Source organism: Neopelma chrysocephalum, unplaced genomic scaffold (genome assembly GCF_003984885.1).
Source record: "Neopelma chrysocephalum unplaced genomic scaffold, ASM398488v2 Primary Assembly neopelma1_131, whole genome shotgun sequence".
NCBI lineage: Eukaryota > Metazoa > Chordata > Aves > Passeriformes > Pipridae > Neopelma > Neopelma chrysocephalum.
Window position 1 is genome coordinate 607778 of NW_020897793.1, and position 22270 is coordinate 630047.

The 22270-nt window shown below is 42.5% G+C and overlaps 1 protein-coding gene across 2 annotated transcripts in view; it reads right to left on the reverse strand.

The window, feature by feature from the left end:
• The window catches only part of GRID1 (glutamate ionotropic receptor delta type subunit 1), a 532881-nt gene that overhangs the window by 103818 nt on the left and 406793 nt on the right, over nt 1-22270 (reverse strand). For both annotated transcript variants that reach the window (XM_027698622.1, XM_027698624.1), the window contains exons 6-8: nt 16146-16319; nt 3590-3751; nt 2202-2321 (exon numbers count right to left, since the gene is read on the reverse strand). In XM_027698622.1, the coding sequence (XP_027554423.1) occupies nt 2202-2321; nt 3590-3751; nt 16146-16319 (456 nt within the window). The remainder of the gene's footprint in view (nt 1-2201; nt 2322-3589; nt 3752-16145; nt 16320-22270) is intronic.

Consider the following 22270-nt stretch of genomic DNA (forward strand, 5'->3'; position numbering starts at 1 on the left):
TGTAATTTGGGTGAATCAAAACAAATCACAGAAACCAGGGGTCAAATGAAAATAGAAAATGTCATATATTTTAATTATTCAAACCACATGTAGTGGTTTGAGCCAGATCTTTCCCCCCTGAAACTCAGAAAGTGGTAACTCCCAGGGGGTGGTGACCCTTGGGGCTTGACCCAATCAGTGCTCCTGCAAAATATAAACATATCTCTGGAGACCGGAAAAGAAGCAGGTGGTACTTGTTGTAAGAGGAAGAGGTGGCCATGTTGTAGAGGCCACGAGGAGAAGGGGCTCCGGCCCCTTGGGGGCCTCTGCCCCCCCAGCCCCCAGTTGGGGGGCTGCAGGGACTTGGAACAGTGTTAGCTGGACTGAGTGCCTGTGGCTAGGAGCTGGGGGAGTTTTCTCCCCTGTAAGCAGAAGTGGGAGACGCTGGGAGCAGCGACGGAGCAGCAGCAGAACAGCAGTGTCCGAAGAGCAGTGGCAAAGAGCCAACTGATAAGAACCAAGAGAAGCAGCAGATGCCGGTATGCAACTGAAGCAGACACAGAGTTGTCTGAGGAAACGAAAAGAGCCAGCAGCAGAAAGCAGGACAAGAGACCCGAGCCAGCAGCAGGAAGAGAGTTTCGGAGGGTAAGAACTGGACAAACCAAAACCCCCAAACTCGCTAGAGACCCCTCTGAGAAAGAGGAGGGGGTGGTGGACTGAGTGGAGTCCTAAAGTGCAGTATGCACTACAGAGAGGAGCTAAGAAGCTCCGGCCTCCTGAGAGCTCAGCCAGGATGGCCAAAGGAATGTGTGTGGAGGGGGTGACCTTGGGCTTCCCCCCCCCCCTCCTTGCTGCAGCTTCAGAGAAGCTGGCAGCCATCTTTGAGGCAGAGCATGGGAGCTCTGTGAAGGGGCTTGATTTCCCCTGAGGATACCAGACTGTCACGAAGACCCCCGTGCTTCGTGATATGACCGTGGTGGAACGACCTTGTCTGGGGTTACGTAGTCCACAGAAAGACCCCCATTTTGAGGACGGAGGGCCGAGGGGCTTGGAGACCTCCTCGTGTGTGCTGGCAGAGAGCCAGCAACTACTCCTGCTGATGGAAGAGAAGAAGAAAGCCTGCTGCCTAGAGAGGAAGACCTGCTGCTCAGAAACTGGAAGGGGTCTTTTCTTCTTCTTCTCTCCTGGACTTTTATTTGGAGGGAGAAGAGATTCGGCCCATTGTAAATATTACTGTCATGGTAGAGATAGATATAGAGTTAAGATTGTATACAGTGTATTATAGTATTTATTTATGTGTATAGTCTTTGTAATATATTCCTTCCCCCCATATTGAGTCTTGTGTTTTTGTCTGGAAAACCCATCTCACATGGGGTTGAGATGTGGGTGGGGGGCTAGGAATCAGAATTGGATTTTGGGCCTGGTCAAACCATGACAAAACCTCTTTGTTTAGCTCTATTTAATGTAGGACCCATTGATCACACAGTGGTTATGTCTGTATTTCAGCTGAGCAGTTTAGAAATTATTTGTATCCTGGGTTTCAATCAGTACCTCACTGTTCAATTGAGAGTTTCATATACTTTTGGAGCATCCCCTCTGCACGAACTTGTTCCAGGTAGCCTTCTTAGCCTAAGATAATTTATGTTAATAACACTTTGGAACCATTTTAGCTGCCTTCCCATCCCCATCAGTTCTTACTCCACCAGCTACCACTGATGAATCATCCTTTATTTTTCAGGATATAGCATCATTAATTTTGGAAATTATCTTCTCTACAGTTTTTTATTTATGTATGTCAAATTCTTGTAGTAGCTATACTTGGAAAATCTTTTTGTGTTTAGGTAATTTATATTCTCAGTTACCTTCCTTAGTAAGACAAGTGCCAGTTTTATTATATCTTCTATATTTATATTTTATCAATCATATCTTAATTAACAATAAAATACATGAGCAGAATTGTGCAGTCTTCACTATTATGTTCACAGGATTGTTATGGCACTGCATCATTACTGCACATAGGAAACAACTTGCAGGATTCCTGCCTACCAATATAAAATTAGTTTTCAAGATTTAAGTGTGTAATAAATTAGAAAATATTTATCTTATAGTAAATTTCTTCTGCAGCATACCACTAATTCATTCTTAAGAATAATATTTTCTCCTGTGAAGCAGAATACACATTATTTAGGGGAAAAGAAAAGAAAGAAGCAGCATGTCTTTACCCTCCGCACATCTTTGCCAAAGGTTTCGCTGTAGCTTGTGCCCAGGATTTCAAATTGAACATAGGGGTTGGCACCATCTTCTCTGAACTCCATAACACCAGTAAGCCCAGTTATATGGCCCTGAGGAAATAAGTTTTAAGAAGTTTAGAACAGAACAAATTTACCTTTATAAACACTCCTCTGCATTAAAGGTAGGCAAAATCTGCTTTGAAAATGCTTACAGTGAACTTAAATGTAGCAATTACACATCTTTAAGTAGCTCAAACCCCAAACCAGTGCCAGACAAAAGACTTTAATTTGGGGTGGTTTTTTCTTTTTTTTTTTTTTTTAAATTACTTTAGCACTAACACATTCACTGTTTATGGCCATCAGGTCATCATTGTTCACAGAAACAGAGCCCAAAGAAGAGGAGAAGGACTTTGGTGGTCTGTGAGACAACAGCTATTTCAGTATCTGCTTGAACTGAAGCATGTTCACTTCTGGGTCTGAATACAAAGGCATGAACCTCCAGTCCAAAAAAAAGAGTATGCCTACTGTGCTCGCAAGAGAGGCAGGGAAAAAAAAAAGATAAAATTGTAAGTATCTTTATGAAAGTATCACTGAGTTTGATTTTGGGTTTGTAGCAAAGAAGCTTGAAGTGACAACAAAGTTTGAAATAATTTAGCAACAAAGAATAGCGTCATTAGGACTGGTCAGAATGATCAAACTGCATCTTTTTACTAGAAGAAAATTATTTCATCCATATATATTGGGAAACAAGGGGTTTGTTCCTAATAATTTCTAAAGTTAGAATAGTAAAAAATGAGGGTTTTTTTTTTCCACTAGTACTCCTGATCAAATCATTTTCATACAAGAAGCTGCCATGCATCTACAGAACCACAGTACTGTCCATATTTGAGTAATTCTGCAATGCTGCAAGTGAGCGTAACTGTTAGTGACAACTTAGCTAAATCACATCCCTACAGTACACAAAAACATACTTACCAATGCTCAGCTAACATGCAAAGCTAGTTGAGTTTAGTAAATGGAACAAAAGTCTTAAACCATATCACTGGTTGCCCCCTCTGAGCTCCTTAGGTTGTTCTCTTTATAGAATGCGTGCTTCCATTTCTACAAATGACTGCTCCTAATCATGCTACCTCCACAGAAGGTGGCTGTGAGAGCAACAGAGGTAGAACACACACCACTGGAGCAATGCTGCAATGTCTGCAATTTGTTTGTCATAAATCATTTGCTCACTTAATAGCTGTGGATCATTCCTGGTAGTTGTAAATCACTTGCTTTTAATAAATCAAAGAAAAGTTGAATAAAAAACCTCTTCAAATGCTCGAGTAGAAGTGAAGCAATTCTTTCAATTGCTCACGCAACTGTGGTTTTTCTTTTCTCACCTTCTTAATAGTCTCTAGCATGGATCGTCCTCCATTCCAAGGTTTGGTGGATTTCCTCATGCAGTTCAGACTTGCCATGCTGTGCCATTTCCTGTCCTCCAGTTTTCTGTGGAAAGCATTGGCCAGCATGAGCACACTGTCATAGAGGTACAGGTTGGAAACCTGCAAGCAATGATAAGAATAAGCCTCTTTGTTTATTTGAACACCTTTCAAAGAAACTGCAAAAAGCAGCTAACAAAGAGAACAAAAGAAGGCATAAGTAAAACCTAAAAGCTGGGAATGTTTGACATGTTCAATAGTCAGGGCATTTGAGACAAATATCAGTGAACCTGGGTCCTTCTGGCCAGGGGACTCTGGCTCACATACACTGCCTGAGCATTACCTACACCACTGCAATGCAGTGCTGTAAAGTAAGAGATCACACTTCACATATAAACTCTGCTATAGAGGGAGTACAGCTACCTATCAATGAAAGACAAGGATTGCTACTTTGTCAGTCCTTTCAGCAAGGAGTGAAAGATGGAATAGAATTAAGTCGTTGGGGTTTTTATTCATTTGAGCAATCTCCTTGGTAATTTCTGGCACAGCAAAAACACCACAGTACATGAATGCAAACTAATGCAACTGATTAGAACAAAGGGAGGGGACATTACAGTATTATTTTGGTTTTATCATCTCTCTCCACCAAATATACAGGAGACTGGTTACTATGCTTCTTTCTGTGAAACTACTGATTTTAGTCTCCATATTTTTCAACTTACATGAGAGATAAAGAGAACAATAATTGAGGACAAGGGCTTCAGTAAGAACAGAACACCACACTAGTAATGCTGAGAGATGTATTTCCCTTTTCAAACCAAGACATGGCCAGCAATACAAGATCAGATCTTTGACATGTAGTGGTGTCCACCACAGTTGTTAAAACTTTAGCAATGAGAGTTTGCTAAGAAGTGATTTAACAAAAATAATTAAATACTCTTTACCTGTTTCCAGAGTTCACATGCACTCTTCTTCAAACCTACATGCAGGAGTTTTGATTTACTCTTTACTAGATTCAAATCTCCAGTTCACATAATTTGCAGAATACAGCATTTTTTAATTATTATTAAAAATATATTCTCCCATCTTAAGGCTTTAATTAGGGTGATCCACGAATATGCCATTTACCTTCTGTATTTTTTCTAATTCACCTTAGAAAGTGATGCCTCGAGACCAGGAAAGGGCTACATGTGGAAGTTAACGCAGCTGCGAACTTCCTATAAAAACATCACTCTCTAAGTGTGCCAATAAAAGTGTCACTCTGTGAAAGCTTAAACATGTATTACTGTTGCATCACTAGCTCCAAGTAAACTCCTGATATCTCTAAGATTCTAATCTTCAGAAACAAAATGTTTTGTGTTCCATAATCTGGAGTTCAACATAAATTGATAACCTAGGCACTTTAAAAAAACTTTGAGTATAAGTAAATCTGAACAGAAGATATATAAACAAAAATTCATTTTGAAAGAACCAAACTACAAAACAAATACACGAAAAAAGAGGTTGAGAATACCCACAAATTTGACTAAATATAAAAAGGGATCTTAATATGAAAATAATGTGGAACTTACGAGAAACTATCAGCGAGAATCACTTCCAGCTGCCACTGACACTGTTATTCCCTTCTTTTCTTTTGAGCCTTGTTGAACAAGCAGTCCACATTGCCTATATTTGCTATTTTATCCAGTTAATCCTTTTCCTTTTAAAACAGTTTTCAAAGCAGCTACTTTCCAGATTTCCTTAGTAAAGAGTTAGTAAGAGTCCCAGCAACCAAGTTTTCCTCTTCTAAATTGCATTTGTTTCCCTAATCTCCAGATATTTTCCAAACAACTTTCAAATACAGCAACCAAGTGGATCCTTATTAGTCAACAGGGCACTTTTCTTCTTCTAGGTTAAACTACTCTTCACAGAAAAAAATCAAAACAAACCTCAGATCCCACAAGATAAACCACACACCACAAAATCCACGTGCTTAGAAATAAGTTTTACATGCCTAGGGAAAAATACCATTTCTTATGTGCCATCATGGTCCTTTTTGCTCTCCATTGAGTTTTATTTCACACCCTCCCTTTTAACAGACAACTCATTGTCTGTTGCCTTGGAACTGCCACAAATCAGGAATGCTTTGGGTTTTCTCCGTTTATCACTGTTCTTTTGAAGTTCTGGAAAACTGCAGCCTCACACCCAAAAACAGTGTGCTTGGTACGCTAGCAGAGAGCTCTGGGACAAAACAGAAGATGCACTTGGGTACACTGTTTTCTTACTCTTTCTACTTTTTCTGCTTTTGAAGAAAACACCCCAGTTCTGCCGGTATAATTTGCTGTAAGCTTGTGAGAATTTTGTTGAGGATCTCAGCCCATATGACCATGCATCCAGCTCAAATTACCTTATGCTGTAGAGCAAAACAAACCACACCTGTGTTTACCAACCTAATCCTTATAGTTTAGCTAGATTTATAATGGAATTTGTATCACTATTGTTCCATTAATTTCTTTTGAAAAAATTGTATAAACTGAGTGACAGCAAGAAAGGGTCTGCACAAGTCTCCCACTACTTATACCCTTCCATCATACATCTGGAGGTATGTACCAAGGCAGGAGAAAATGTTGCAGAGAATACAGGAAGTTACTTTTTGCCATGAAAAGAATATTCTGCACGTCTTGTGTCCACTGGTATTTCGCCACTCCAGTTCTCTTCTACTGAAAGCCTCATCCAAAACATGAGTATATGGTAGTTTTTAATCAGCAAAATTCCTTTCTTCGTATAAACATACTCTATCTACTCCGGGAATAACCACATGCATATATAACTACATTTTACTCATTTCTCACTGAAGAGCCAATATCGTACTGAAGAGTAAGTTGAATCTTATTCACACAATCAACACTTCTTTTTTTTTAGAACAGAAAATGTGCAAGCTACTAAAAACCCAGCATCAAAACTTCCACAACTAAGGCTGGATCTGTAACATTAAGAAAACAAATTATCTTTTTTTTTTTAATATTTTCTTTGTTCAGTCTGCTAGTTAAGCCATAAATTAACACAAAATATATAACTCCACTCTATTAAGGACAGACTTTAAAACTTATACAGCCTATGAGTCAAGGCATCTGCTTTTGTACAGTGATCAAAAATCAGTGCATAGACAGTGTGTTTATTTAGAAGAAGAGAAGACAGGATGTTCACATGATATTATTGTTTTGGTAGTCCTCTAGGTCAAGTCCCTTTGAAGTGCAAAACACAATCAAGAACAAAAAATATCACAGTGCCTCAGCACAGTGGGCAGAGCAAAACCCAGCTCCTGACCATCCACAGTAGTATAAACTGAGTGTCTTTACCTAATTTCAAATGGGGACTAGATTTATGCTAGAAAACAGAATTATGCAATCACGTCCAATCTGATGCCTGAGCAGTGTTGTGTGAGTGTAGCTGAATAGTTGATTCCTTTAATACCTACAGTAAGATATATTATTAAATTACTATAAGGCATATTTTAATCTACTTTTTTCCTAATTCCTTCCTGAGGTAGACAAAAATACTTAAACACCTCAGATATGCTGCTCTTCTCAAAATAATATTCACTTTCTACTTGAATTCATTACTATATATGTATTCTCTTGTAGAAAAAAAGTTACTTAAGAGGCAGAAATTCTGGCCTGATGTCCCAGTAAATCCAGGGATATATCATAATTTCCTCTGTTACATTTTAACACAGCAAAATCTCTGTAGATGTCCTAGATCATATTTGCAACCTGAGTTTGCTGTAACCTCCAGAACAGTGATGTTTTGAAAAGAAAAAAGATTCGGCAGTCATAGCCTGTATGCACTTGAAACTGCAACTGCGCACATATTTTAATTTTCGGTGAACTATCAAACCCCCTGTGATTACAGACATGACGCTGAAAGAGAATTTGTGAGATATCAGTGGTTAAACCATACTCCAACTCCACCAGTACTGTCAGAGGCATGCGAAAATAGTAAACTTAAAAATTAGTCTTCAGGTAGCATTCAGAATTCATAGCAAAGCAAGAGACAAGAAAAACAAGGCAATGTACTTGGCTTCTTTGGGCTTTCAAAGCTCTGGAGCATTTTTTATTTCCCCTATTTGTATATTCACAGGGGAACAGAGAAGGGAAGGACATATATCTGCCTGAAGAGATTCCCCTTAATAGAATAAAAATTCCTAGACTAGAACAAAGTGTTTAATTTCAGTCATGTTTGGAGGAAGAGACAGTAATTTTCAGTTCTTCTTTCACTCCATTGCTGACAGTGTAAGAGCAGGAGGTACTGAAATGCTTTTTAATCTATCTGCTATAAGAGTGATGGTGACTGCTTCACCACTATGTTAAAGATTATGCCTGTACATGAGTAATTTTAGGCATGTTCTAGTTTATCTTCTGGAAATTATTCCAGACTTTATGAAGCTCTCTTATGTATTAAAGAAATAAATCCACCATACACTAGTAGAGAACAGCAGAAATTTTCAACAAGAATGGAAATCTATCACATTATTAAATGTCATTTCATAGAGGTTTCTATGTGAATTTCATGAGATTTTCCAGAGTGATTTTACTTTTAAAGTTATGTAGGAAGATAACTTTTAGCTCCTTCAGAGGGACTAATCAGAGACAAGTGTTCTTCTGGGAAGGCTAGCAAGCCACAAAACCTGACCCCAACTTCTGAGTTCTCCAGGAGAACCAGGAGTCCAGCCAGAGAAGAATGCTGAAGAGACCAGCTGGGAGGGCAAGCTGACACTGAGATGCCACTACTTCAAAAACTCATTCCCAAGCTGGGCATCTGTACCTTGCTGCTGCCAAAATTGCTCTGTGAGTGGCCACAGCAGTCAGCTCCAAGGATGAAGCAGATGGAAGAGGAGCTCAGATCAAGTGCAGCCTGCCAGCAGCAGAAACACTTGCTGCCTGGGGAGTGGTATCATGGTGGCTGCATATGCACACACCAGCATGCCCTAAAACTGTGTTTCAACTTTCAGAGTTCAAGTACTGCCAGACAGAGTTACACACTTGCATCTCTAATGGCAGAACGCATCTTACTCGGAGCAGTGAAGATGGATGGGGTACTTATGATATAATGGTGTGCTTCCAAAGACGTTGTCGGAGTGGAGAGACCGAAAATTTAACCTGTTTCATTCTCTTAAATAATTTTCATAGAATCATAGATTGTCTTGGGATGGAAAGGACCTTAAAGATCATCTAGTTCCAACACCCCTGCCATGGCCAGGGATGCTGTTCACTAGAATGACAGGTTCACTAGAATGTGCAAGTTGCTCAAAGCCCCATCCATCCTGGCCTTGGACACTGACAGAGACGGAGCATCCAAAACTTCTCTGCCACTGGAGCACTTGCCAGCGAAGTCTGAGGGAAATAAATCATTGAGCACCTCAGCCTTGTCCTTATCCTGGGCAACCAGGTCTCCTATTTCCATTCAGAGAGAGTTCACAGTTTCCCTAGTCTCCCTTTTATTACCAATTGTACCTGTAGGAGATTTTATTTTTGCCTTTGACCCCCTGTCCATTCTTAATTCTATCAGGGCTTTAGCTTTCCTAACCTGATCCCTGGCTGCTCAGACTATTTCTTTGTATTTCTCTCAGGCTTCCTGTCCTTGCTTCCACCCTCTCTAGGGTTCCTTTTAGTGTTTGAGTTTGTCCAGGGGCTACTTGTTCATCCATGCAGGCCTCCCGGCATTTTTGACTGGCTTCCTCTTTGCTCCCCTGAACTCCAGGATGGTGAGGCTGCTGTGCACTCTCCTCGCTGCCCTAAGGATGTTTAACTCCAGCATTTTATGGTCACTGCAGCCAAGGCTGCCCTGGAGCTTCACTTTCCCAGCCCCCTCCTTGTTAGTGAGAACAAGGTCTAGCATAGCACCCCTCTTCTTTGGATCCTCTGTCACTTGAAGAAGAAAGCATTTCAAGAACATCCTGGATTTTTCATGCCCTGCTGTGATGTTTTCTCCAATACCAGGGTGGCTGAAGTACCACATGAGGACTAGGGCCTGTGAACGTGATGCCACTCCTATCCACCTGTACAGGATGCTCATCCTCTCAGTCTTCCTGGTTGGGTGACCTGTATGGCCACTATAATGCCACCTGTCCCTGTCCTCCCTTTAATCCTGAACCCTAAGCTCTCGGTGAGCTCCTCATCCAACCCCAGGCAGAGCTCCAGCTGGTCATTGACATAGAAAGCGACACCCTCTTCTCATTTCCTCTGTCTGTCCTTCCTAAAAGCCTGCCTGTCTGTTCATTCCAACAGTCCAGTCACAAAAGCGATCTCACCACGTCTTCATGATGCAAATAAGATCATAGTCCTGCAGGAGCGTGCACACCTCTAACTCCTTTAGTTTATTCCTAATGTGTGTTTGCATAAAAACGTTAAAGTTGGGCCCCAGTGAAGCCAACTCACTGGCTGAAATTCCTTTGTGCTGCTCTTCAGGTGGTCTCCTACTGAGCTGTGATCCTTTTCCAGGCTCTGGGCATGTCTTGCTGGTGCTCACATCATCTGGTAGGAGTAGGATGGACTGAGGTTCCTCTCTCATGGAAACTTTAGTTTAAAGCCCTCTTCACCAGCTTGGAAAGCCTATGAAAGAGGATGCTCTTCCCCTTCTGCGACAGATGGAGCCCATCAGCCCCCAGCAGACCAGGTTTCCAAAGAGAGCCCCATGGTCCAAGTATCCAGATCCCGCACCAGGATTTGGGCCCAGGCACTTCCTGAAGTTTGAGGTCTACACTTCAGCCTCTCCCTTCAGCAGCTCCATCTGGGTGCAGGCACCAGCCACCACTGGAGTAGATGGTGCAGACCTGCACTGCAGAGGTTCAGCCTCTGCCTGCAGATGAATGCCCACTGTTCTGCACTGAGGGTCAGGAAGTATGAGTGCCCTTGACCTGTGTAGATGGTCACAGAACTTCCCAGGTTCTGGGTTATGTGGACTTCAGCTCTCTCCACTCAGCTCCTGGAATGCTCCTCCCTCCAAGGAGGCGTCTTCACTGCGTGCCCTCCTGCATGAATGGCTACACAAACTCTGCCCACCACATCCTGGTCCACACTGCTCCCTAGGGCTGCCTTTGGGAGAGTGTGGGCTGGTTCCTGTTACTCCTGGCCCTGCCCATGCCTTGTCAGCCACTCCTGGTTTACAGAAACCACTGTGGGACTGCGCACAAACATGAAAATATTCTAAATACTTTGCTGCTCAGAGAGAACAAAGTCACAGCCAGCGGCCTGGCGTTCATAGGAAAAGCAGAGTCAAAAAAAACAAACATTCATTAAGAACTCAAATGTCAGCTTCAAACTTCCAAAGGGCTATTTATTTATCATCACTGAGGCAACTGAAATAAAATTAATAAAATACTCCTAAAACCGCAGAAAGACAGGCCTATTATTCTGACAGTAAGAAAATCTAACTTGTGTATGATTTAGTGCTTTGCCCATTCTAGTTTTAAGTATCTCAAACAATGGGTTTTCCAACGATTCCTTTGGAAAAATGCACTCTCAGAATCTCTTTTTAATTCATAAGCAGCTCTTATTTCCTTTTTCATTTTATCCTGTTTTTACTGAGTTACACATTTCACAACACTTTTCCCTACCCACAATTTCTATTCTCTGAATGTTCACTGTCCTTCAGCTGTTTATTGTGAGTAATTACCATAATTATGAGTGTTTTCTTCCCCAGTATGTTTTATAACAACATGTTAACAATAATACGAGGCCTGGGTTACCCTGTAAAGCTCGAGTTTGTTAGCTGGAGGCATTGGCTTCACTCATTAAACATCTCAAGAATTTGGCACAGCTAACACTAACCATCCAGGGAAAGTCTGGTAGGAGACATTTAATAAAAAAAACCAACTGAACAAAACTAAGAGTCAGACAGGAGGACAAGAGGTAATGTTGGAATTGCAAAAGAGAATATAAGATTATAATTTTATTCTATCTCATTTATAAATAAATATGGGTGCAAATTAGGTTTTAGAGGCAATAACAAATGAAAAATGGAGGTACTAACCCTTTCTTCTAGCCACTGTTGTCTGCTCCCTGATAGAGCACTGAACAAAAATTCAATGAAATAATTATGCAAATAGAGAAATCCAGCAGTCAGCAGAGGCAGTCTGAGCAGAGCAGAAAAGCTCAGCTGGGGTTTCAGCCTCCAGAGTGCTCACAAAATTCCTCATGGCCACAGGAAACCCATAGTGCTTTGGTTTTTTTTAACAAATTCTTCTGCTAACACACTTTGTATAAAGCACATGCCATTGGCCTTCAGGGAGAGATTATCTTGTGCAATGGGCAGTAAAGTGAGTTCAAGGATATTTTTCATTCATGTGGTACTCACAAACAATTTCCCTATGACTGAATATCTGGCGAAAAATCCAAATTAAACTTTACTAAAGAGACATGTAAATATAGGTTTTTAATGAAAGAAAAAGAAAAATGTGGCTCACTGATCCTTCATTGGAGAAACTGAATGCTTTAACAGGGGTTAATCAATATTTACTGCCTCCAGTAGCACCCACAGCTGTGTAATAACAGCAGTGTAAACAGGTCAAATGAGAATAAGTTGGAGAATTTAGTTGGAAAAACTGCAGGATCAGGCCCTTAAGTTTAGGCAGCCAAACATATTTTCAAAACATAGCTTCACCTGCAGAAGTTAAATCGCAGTGACTCCTGAAAAGAAGAGAGTTCAGGAATAAAAACACAGCTCTGTAGGAACAACTGCTAAGAGATGCCTACAAAGATATCTGATGGACATGTCTTGGAAGAATGAAATTTTTACACAGGGAGAAGAGTAGCTCTTTCAGTGAATAACCTCCCACACTTCACAACATCTTCTGCCTGGAATAGTTCTTCAGCAGGGATGTTGGACCCTCAATCTTGTTAGCAATAACCTCATTAATTTTGTGACACAGTATGCTGGGGTTTTCTTTTTGCTTTTTTAATCTTACTATATATTTTGGACCATTCTAAATGAATTCAGATACACTGTGTCCCTGCAATACATTTTAATATGTTTAGAATCTCACAGAGATTGAACTCATTAACTGTGTAAATGATAAACGTGGTAAAAAAACCAAACTAATGGGAATTACATTCCTAAAGAGAAATCTTTCTCCAAAACCAAAAAACAGGAGAGGACTGATTTTGAGCTTATGAACACATCATAAAACTAAAAAAAGTATCTTCATCAAAAATCCAAGTTTGTAGAGAGGTGTCAAAACTAACATTTATTTAAAGGGAAAGATTTTGGAAAACAGCAGGTTATGCAGCAAAATTTCTTCCAATTGACTCCGTACGAACATGTCTGAAATAAACTAAATAGTTTATAGCAGTTATACCACTATACACCATTCAAATGCTGTGCACGGATACATCCTAAGTCTAACCAGGACTAACTAGATTTAACTATGAATCCTGAAGTGCTTCAGTATTTTCTCTCCAGATGAGGCAATACTGACAACACCGATGGCCCAAACCACAGGATACTCATGGCCAATGGAAGACAACAAGTTCTAAACTGTGTCTTTTCCATTTACAAAGAGTAAGAGAGATGGACAGAAAAAATCCTATATGAAGAATAAGGAAGAGAGAAATGTAGTCTTCCAAAGTCAAATAAAATGACCAAGACAGGAAACTCTATAAAGCTTTTTCTCCAGTCCAAGCAGAAACCCAGCTGAGTATGTTATACGTGCAAGAAATAAGGGCATGAGCAAAATTTTGACAAGTGGGTTGATGGAATAAGATTGGATTTCCACAAAGCATTCAGAACAGATGAGTTTTTGGATGAGCTTGCAGAACAGTCTGATCTTTAAATGCCTTGTCAGAATGCCAAACCAGGATGATCACCCACTGAAAAACAACTTTCCAGGATATGGCGCTAAAGACACAGAGAAAAAAATCATTCCAAAAAGATTTTCATTAATTTAGCCAGAACAAAGTTAATAATCCATGACATAAATGTTTCTTTCTTTACTAGCTTGTTAAAAATGCTAAATTCTCCCCTATAAAAATATTACAGCTAGAGGCTGACAGAGATTAGCTTATTCTTCTTCAAAGTCATTAAATAAATAATTAACCAACAATAGCTGGTAAGTTACCTTGACAACAAACAATTATTGATATGAGACTGCCCAAGGGAGAATGAGCCAGGGATTTCCAAACTGTGGTGTTAATCAAACTACTTCAAAGCAACACAAAGACTCAGTGCTGGCAGGCAGTCACTGCCTCTGGTGGATTCATGCAGCCTGACATGGAGCTTGGAGCTACTGCAGGCTCTGGCAACAGGGGTAATTTAGTGATGTACTTCTGTACAGCGAAAGGTCAAAACTATTTTTTTAAGCGAGAAGAAAGGAAACAGAAAATTGGAAGTACCTGAATTACAGGACCATTAATAACGTCAGTCATACTTAGAAATTAATATGAGCCGTACGTCCACAAGGTGTTACCTAAGATGTTTTGGCAAAGCCTATGAAAAAAATGCAGCTATGGAGCACTTCAGGTACAACTGCACAGCATAAAAGCATCCTGTATTCAATCTGTAGACACTTCAAGACAGCACAAGATATACTGGGGCAGCTAATTTGAGAGTTCTCACATGTGCCCTTCATCTTTCATGCCAGTGAGACTGGATGTGAATGCTGTGGACTCAGCTTCCAAAAGGCAAACATTTTACCTCTGCACTTCTTTGCATCTCTTTCTTCTAGGTTAATAGAGAAGAAGCTAATGGGCAAAGCATAACATTACCATACCGTTCTCTTAAAGACAGTTTCTAAGGTGGTATAGCATTTCTGGAAGACAGAAACTGAGAATGTTTTGGTTCTCAAAATCCACATTTGGGAATCAGCAAGAAGAGGGTCCTTTTAAAAGGGTTCTTATCAAAGAAATTTAGTAACAGGACATAAAGGCTGTTTGTGCTAGCAAACCAGCTAATATATTAGCAAATAAGAACTTGCTCAGAGGCCTGTCAGAGCCCTTCAGATGAGTCTCTGAATTAGATTATGCATAAACCAGCATAGGCAGTAATAGTCAAAATCCTGCTGTACTGGAAGATTGTTCCCCAATGAGTGATTTGTTGGTGCAGCATAGATAATTTTTTCATCATACTGGAAATTGCTTTGATCCTCTGAAATGAGCAGCCCTTGTTCTCATTACAGCATACCTCAGTTACTAACAAAGATCAAAAATGTCTTTTCTTTCTGAGCCAAGACAGACTTTCACTTGTGCAGAAAGAATACACCAGTGCTCAGAACTACAGGATGTGTGATTGGCATTTCCCAACCCTTGCCACCACTAGGACAGAATCTGAGCCAGCAGAGGTTCTCTTCAAGGAGGAAAGGTCCATATCCCTCCCTTAAAGGATTTCAGCCTCTGCAGCTACAATTTTTTAGTAGGACACAAGTAGGTAAAATGAACATCCCTACCCATGTTTCTTGGGAAATCTTGACCCACTTTGCTTCCTGACAGCCTCCTGCCTCTCCTGGTTTTCCATAAGCCTCACACCTTGCTCTTCAGAAGCTCTTCCAAGCCAGAACATGAGTTCCCTCTTTAAGGACCCCTCACACCTTCCTCACCAGGCTGCAGGAGCCCAGACTGCCAAAAGCCCCCTCCCCACAGCCTAACCAAGCCCCTTCTAGACTCACTGTACCACACAATACCCACACCTGCCAACCCACAAGCTCAACCAATGTGTCCTCACTCAATTCATCTCAGCTTAATACTAAATTTTCAATCAAGAGTATAGTTTTATCCAACACCTTCAACAGTGACACAAACAAGATCCTTAACCGTGTCTAATGTAAACCAAAACACATGGAGTCCCCATTGAAAGTCTAAGGCCTTTGTTTCTAAATTACCGTACTATCCTTAGAAATAGTACTTCAAATTATATTTAAATTATAGCAAGAAAAATTCTGATATCTGGGATAAACTGCCAAGAAATTTCAAGATGCTGCTTACATCAGAGTCAAATCTGTTACCAAAATCTGGAACTTGAACTACTAGTGCATATTTCACATGCTCAGTCAATTATCAACTGCTGGAGACTTCTGAGACTATTGAAACGGGACAGATTGAATACATCAGCTGGATTCAGTCCATTTAACTAAATATGAAATGCTCCACAGCTCAATACCTATCAGAGTTCTGTAATCCTCCCAGATTAACTCTTTCACAACAGATGTCTAATAAGCATAAACATAATAAGTAAGCAGTAATACTACAAGACTATGACAGCACGATATTTTTCAAACAGAAAATATTCTTAAGAGAATGAGATATGAAAAAATCAGCTCTGAGTTAGTGCAACCACTTGCTGTACTTCATGGACATAACATCACAACTAAAGCACTTGGTCCTGGGAAACAAATAATTAAGTCTGGAAAAGGTGACCACAGGTCACATCCTCAGATTTATCTCAAATGTACTCATTTTGTCTTTCCTCTGAGTTAATACAGTCACAGAAAACTATCCAGAAAACTATCAAATTCCTAAGATGGACTTTTCTGCTGAGTGCAGCTACTGACCTGCAGCATCTGAAGGTAGCCTTCCTGTGGGTCGCAGAGCAGGGACGATATTCTGTGGTTGTTCCTCATGCACCTCTGATTGTTGTCCCTTGAGAGAGGGAAAATTTGCCGGATCACTGTCATCCTCCCCAGAGCACTATGTACCAACTCTAATATTTCATTATCAGTGATTTCCTGTGAATGGAGATACAGTCTTTTAGAAACATATATATTTGTCCAGACATTTTATATCCTCCTTTTATTATTGGCTAAATATTTTTAAAAAGACAATAGGAGAAAAACATTACAGAGGCACATGCTTAGTCTAGGCCAAATGTTATCATTTTGTGCTTAATAACAAAAATGCTATTTTTTTATACATCGTCTGAAACAAAAGAGAACAGCCTAACACAGTACCATCTATCTTTGCAATACTAAAATTCTGCATATGTAGTTCCTCACAGAAAAGCACCAAGATGGTCTCAACAGGTTTCTAAATAAAAAAACCCAAGAGCCTTGAAACCAAATTTATATAGAAAGAATTTTTGTTTAACAGACTAGAACCTCACTATATCCTCAGGACAAAATAACAATTGGAAAATATAACAGTCTTCAGGAAATATGGCCCTTACACCTTGAACAATGCTACAAGTAAGCACTTTTCCCATAAGAACAGTAGATCATTTCCACAGACTAATCCTGATAATGACTCGAGGAAGCATTTTGAGGCTGTCTGTACTAGGAAACAAAAAACAGGAGAAACTTCATGGAAGGATTTGACACATTTAGGAACACCAGTTTCTGCACACAGAATAAATTGGGATAAGATACAAGGACATCTAAAGGACAGGCTGCTCTTCATTCCAGGCTTTGCACTTTCTAAAGTTTCTTTGTAGACCTTCACATGCCTCAGCCTCCTAACCCATCCTGGGACAGAGCCTGCATGAATGGTGCTCTTGAATGGTGACTGCAGCCAACTCAACTACATGCTTCACGTATTTTGTATTTGAAGAAACACACAAAACCAAAACCTCTTTTTTTACCCCAGGATATATAGTTTGAAAATCACAGGCTTAGCAGATTCTGAAATCATATCAAAGGTGCAGCTTGTGATGTTTTCCTCCTGGCAAGAGTTCACTGTGAGGAAACACAGACAGTGGCTTTGCTGTCTGCACTCATCCCCCAAGTACCTGCTTTACATCCCAGCTCCTCACCACAGCCACCAGCAGTGTCTGGAATTCACATCAGCCCATCTCCAGCACAGGGGGGCTGTCCCAGCTGCACAGTACCCAGCTTGCAAAGTGTCCAGCCCCCTGCAGGGCAGGGGACTGCAAGTTATTCCTGTTGCTGCACTTAGTCAGCAGGGACCACACCTTGAGATGTGTCAGCAGCAGAAGTGAACCTGGCCCCAGACATTTAACATTCAAGAAAAAATTGTTTTGTTTTCTTGCCATTTTCTCTGTCAAGCTGTGGGTGAAATGTTCATGGCTAGGCTTCGCGAACGAAGATTTAGGAAGGGCTCTACCCATTTTTCATGCAAGCGCGTTGGTGGCTAAAAAGGCCAATACGAGAAAGGCAAGTCCGGTTGCAAAAGACACAGCAGAAAGACTCCTTAGATGGTATATTCTGCAAGGTTCGATTCTTTCTGCGTTGTCTTTTCTCCTCAAGAGTGATCCTGCGTGCTTTCTCAAAAGCATCAGCAGCGTTATAAATGGTCTGTCTCCAGGCCTCCCGATTAGAGGCCAGAGTGGACCAGTTATGGTGATCAATATGCCCGAGGCTGAGTTGTTGCTTCAGGGAGTCCTTGTATCTTTTCTTTGGAGCTCCTCTCTTGCGGCAGCCAGTGGCAAGTTCACCATAGAGCAGGATCTTAGGGAGGCGGTGGTCCTTCATCCTAGAGACGTGCCCTGCCCATCGCAGTTGCGTTCTCAGTATCATGGCCTCAATACTCGTAATTGCTGCCTGTTCAAGAACAGATGTATTGGTCACATAGTCTGACCAATGGATGTTAAGGATTGTACGGAGGCAGCGTTGATGGAAGCGTTCTAGGAGACGCAGGTGGTGGCGGTAGATGACCCATGATTCGGAACCATATAAAAGAGTAGACAGCACTATGGCTCTGTAAACACTGATCTTGGTGCTTTTCTTCAAGTGTTTATTACGCCAAACTCGTTTATGGAGTTTTCCAAAAGCACTACATGCCTTCGCTAACCTATTGTCTATCTCCCCATCAATCTTACCATCTGAGGAGATGAGGCTGCCTAGGTAATTAAACTGTTGGACTGAATTGAGTTCTGACTGGCCGATGGTGATGTGGGGATGGTGGGGGACTTCCTGAGGTGCAGGCTGATGGAGAACTTCTGTCTTCTTTAAGCTGACTTCCAGCCCAAAGAGCTCAGCAGCCTCTGCAAAGCAGGATGTTAAACGCTGCAGGGCTGCTTCTGTGTGGGCAACAAGGGCGGCGTCATCAGCATAGAGCAGCTCCCGGACAAGATGGTTTAGGGTCTTAGTATGGGCCTTCAGTCGCCTTAGGTTGAATAGGCTTCCATCAGTACGATATCGAATGTAGATACCGTCCTGATCATCGAGGTCTGCCAAGGCCCTTTGGAGCATCATACTGAAAAAGACTGTGAATAGGGTAGGAGCGAGAACGCAGCCTTGTTTCACACCATTCTTTATTAGAAAGGGCTCAGAAAGTGTGTTGCCATATCTGACTTGGCCATGCTGATCCTCATGAAGTGAGATGATCATTTTAAGGAACTTGGGGGGACAACCTAAACGTTCCAAAATCTGCCAAAGACCTTTTCTGCTCACAGTATCGAAAGCCTTGGTGAGGTCGACAAAGGTTACATAGAGACCTTTGTTCTGTTCCCTACACTTCTCTTGCAGTTGTCTGAGAACAAATATCATGTCTGTGGTGCTCCTGTTGGCTCTGAAGCCACACTGACTTTCAGGTAGAATTTCTTCTGCTATAGCGGGTATTAGTCTGTTCAGGAGTATTCTTGCCAAGATTTTGCCAGCAATGGAGAGCAGAGTAATACCACGGTAATTTGAGCAGTCTGATTTAGTACCTTTCTTCTTATACAAGGTGATGATGACTGCATCACGAAGGTCTGATGGTAGTTCGCCTAGTTCCCAACAGCACACCACAAGCTCATGAAATTTAGCATGGAGTGCAAGGCCCCCATGTTTCCAGACTTCAGGTGGGATTCCATCAACCCCAGCTGCCTTGCCGATTTTCACCTGCTGTATGGCCTTGAGGGTTTCTCCTAGAGTGGGGGCAGTATCCAATTCGTATTTCACCGGTTGTTGTGTGATGGACTGAATTGCTGAGTCTTGTACTACATGGTTGGTACTGAAAAGAGTCTGAAAGTGTTCAGACCATCTATTCAGAATGGAGGTTTTATCTGTCAGAAGCGTTTGACCATCTGCACTGAGTAGTGGGCTTTGGACTTGGTATGTAGGCCCGTATGCTGTTTTCAGGGCCTCATAGAATCCTTTGTGATCCCCTGTATCTGCACATAGTTGAGTTTTTGCAGCTAGATCGGTCCACCATTTGTTCTGGATGTCACGGAGTTTCTGTTGGAGCTTGCTGCAAGCAAGACGAAAGGCTGTTTTTCTAGCGTGACAGGATGGCAGTGCAAGGTGTGCTTGGTGGGCGGTTCTCTTGTTCCTCAACAATTCCTGGATTTCTTGATTATTTTCATCAAACCAGTCCTTGTTCTTCTTGAGGGAGAACCCTAAGGATTCTTCAGAGGATTGCAGGATGCTACTTTTAATATGCTGCCAAATTGTTTTGGGAGAGGAAACTGCAGAACCTGTGGAATGGTTATCAAGCTTAGTTTGAAGGTTTGCCTGGAATCTTTCTCTTACTGTGGCTGATTGGAGATCGTTAACTTGGAGTCTTCTCCTTGGGATACTGCCCCTCTTGGGTTTGAATTTGAGATAAAGGTTGAGTTTACAGCGCACAAGCCGATGGTCTGTTTGACATTCTGCGCTGGGCATCACGCGGGTATGGAGGACATCGCGGACATCTCTCCGTCGCACCAAGACATAATCAATGAGGTGCCAATGCTTAGACCTGGGGTGCATCCAGGTTGTCTTCAGACTATTTTTCTGCTGAAAGATAGTATTGGTGATGGTGAGCTGTTGCTCTGCACAGAATTCTAGCAGAAGTCGACCATTATCGTTGCAGTTTCCAACACCATGCTTGCCTAATACTCCTTTCCAGGCTTCAAAATTCTTACCTACTCTGGCGTTGAAATCACCAAGGATAATGATCTTATCATCTGCGGGCACCTTTTGGGTAAGGCAGCGCAGGTCAGTGTAAAATTTATCTTTTTCAGCAGGGTCAGCTTGGAGAGTTGGGGCATATATACTGAAGATGACAACGTGTTGGTTGTTGTTTAGTGGAAGGCGTAGGGAGATAATGCGGTCAGAGTGACCTGTCGGCAGATTTTCGAGTTTAGGGACAATGGAGTTTTTGATCATGAAGCCGACACCTGAGAGATGTTTTTCGGTTCTGGGCTTACCTGACCAAAAGAGAGTGTAACCGGCACCGTGTTCTCTGAGGCTGCCTTCCTCGTGAAGACGAACTTCACTGAGAGCAGCAATGTCGATGTTGAGACGAGCCAGTTCATGGGCAATTAGGGCAGAACGTCGCTCAGGACGTCCGCTATTGGCAGAGTCGAGCATGGTTCTGATGTTCCAACATGCTAGAGTTAATTTGAGTACACCTTTGGAGGCAGGTGCATGCCTTTGTCTTTTGCTCTTTGTGCGACCGCATTGGAAGAAGATGCCCGTTGGTCTGCGGTTAACCAACTGGGTGAAGGTGGAGATGAGCTTTGTTTAGGCCACCTTTTCTAGGCCCCTCTCCGAGTGGAGCAAGCAGTGCTGTCCTTGAAAAGGCTGCTTGGTCGTTCAGGGTGCCGCCCCAAGAGACTCTCATCTCCGTCAGTCTCAAATGACCAATATCCTGAACCGCCTGCATGCAGGGTTGAGTCTGCGGCTCCCAGTGCATCTTTCACCTACCGTTTCGACCCTCGCCCGTCGCTACAGGACTTTTTGCATGTGGGTAAAGCCTTCAAGCCTGCGCAATGGATTTTTTAGGTGAGATGCAGTATGCGCGGAACTGAACCCACCCTTTAATCCTGAGGTTCATCTGCCAGGGCCGAGCAAGCTTGGACGGTGGCAGCTAGGTCCTCAGGACGTAGGTTTGATTAGAGTGACCTTCTCTGAGATGGATGGCCTTACAGGGCTAAGCGAGCTCCATCTGCCCGGGTTTGGGATGAGAGTTGTCCTTCTCCTAGGATGACTGCCAGAAGGCTAATGAGCTCATCCTGCCCAGGGATGTAGTTTATCTGGTCCTATGGTTTTGACCTGTCTGGCATGGGCGACCCTACCGAAGGCATGAACCCTCGCCAGCATAGCTCGCAACCACACAGGGGTACATAGGCTACGTTCCTGTTAGAACGATTTGGGCAAGTCTTTTATTTCCAGTAACAACCCTTTGTCCTGCCCACTCTTTCAGGTTGTAACAGAGCAAAGCAAATATATCCAGAACATGCCAAACCTGGGCAGTAGCCGCAGGAGAGCCAAAACGAAAGAAATAAATAGACAAACAAACAAACAAACCGACCAACCGTTCTGGCCCCCGTACCTGTCCAAGGCTGAGGTACCTTACAAGGCCCCAGCCTGGCCGGGACCCCCATCAATCAAAAGAACCCTCTGTCCACCCAGACCTTATCCTTCCCCCACTGTGTTACCACAAATTCCAGGTGCACTGCTCACATGTGATGTGATGTTTCATACGGGACAGCCCTGCTCTCCCACCCGCCAGTCGAAGGACCCCCATGGCCAGCTCAACACCCATCCCTCTGCTCCGTCCCCCTCCCCCTCTCCCTCCCTCCCCAAACCTGGAACGGCAAACCTCTGTGTGCTCCGAAGCTGTGCTCTCATCTTCCACGGGGGTGCAGTGCTCGCTGGCAAGGCTCCCCCTCTCTCTCCTTTCTCCTGCTGCGGCCTTGCCTGGGGTCCAAAACCACGCGCGCTCTGCGCGCGCGGCGCGGAAGCTGGGCCGGCGCGGCGTCCTGCACAGCACCTGCAGCAGCCCCCGAGCCGAGCGGGGTCCCGCATGGCGTGTTCAG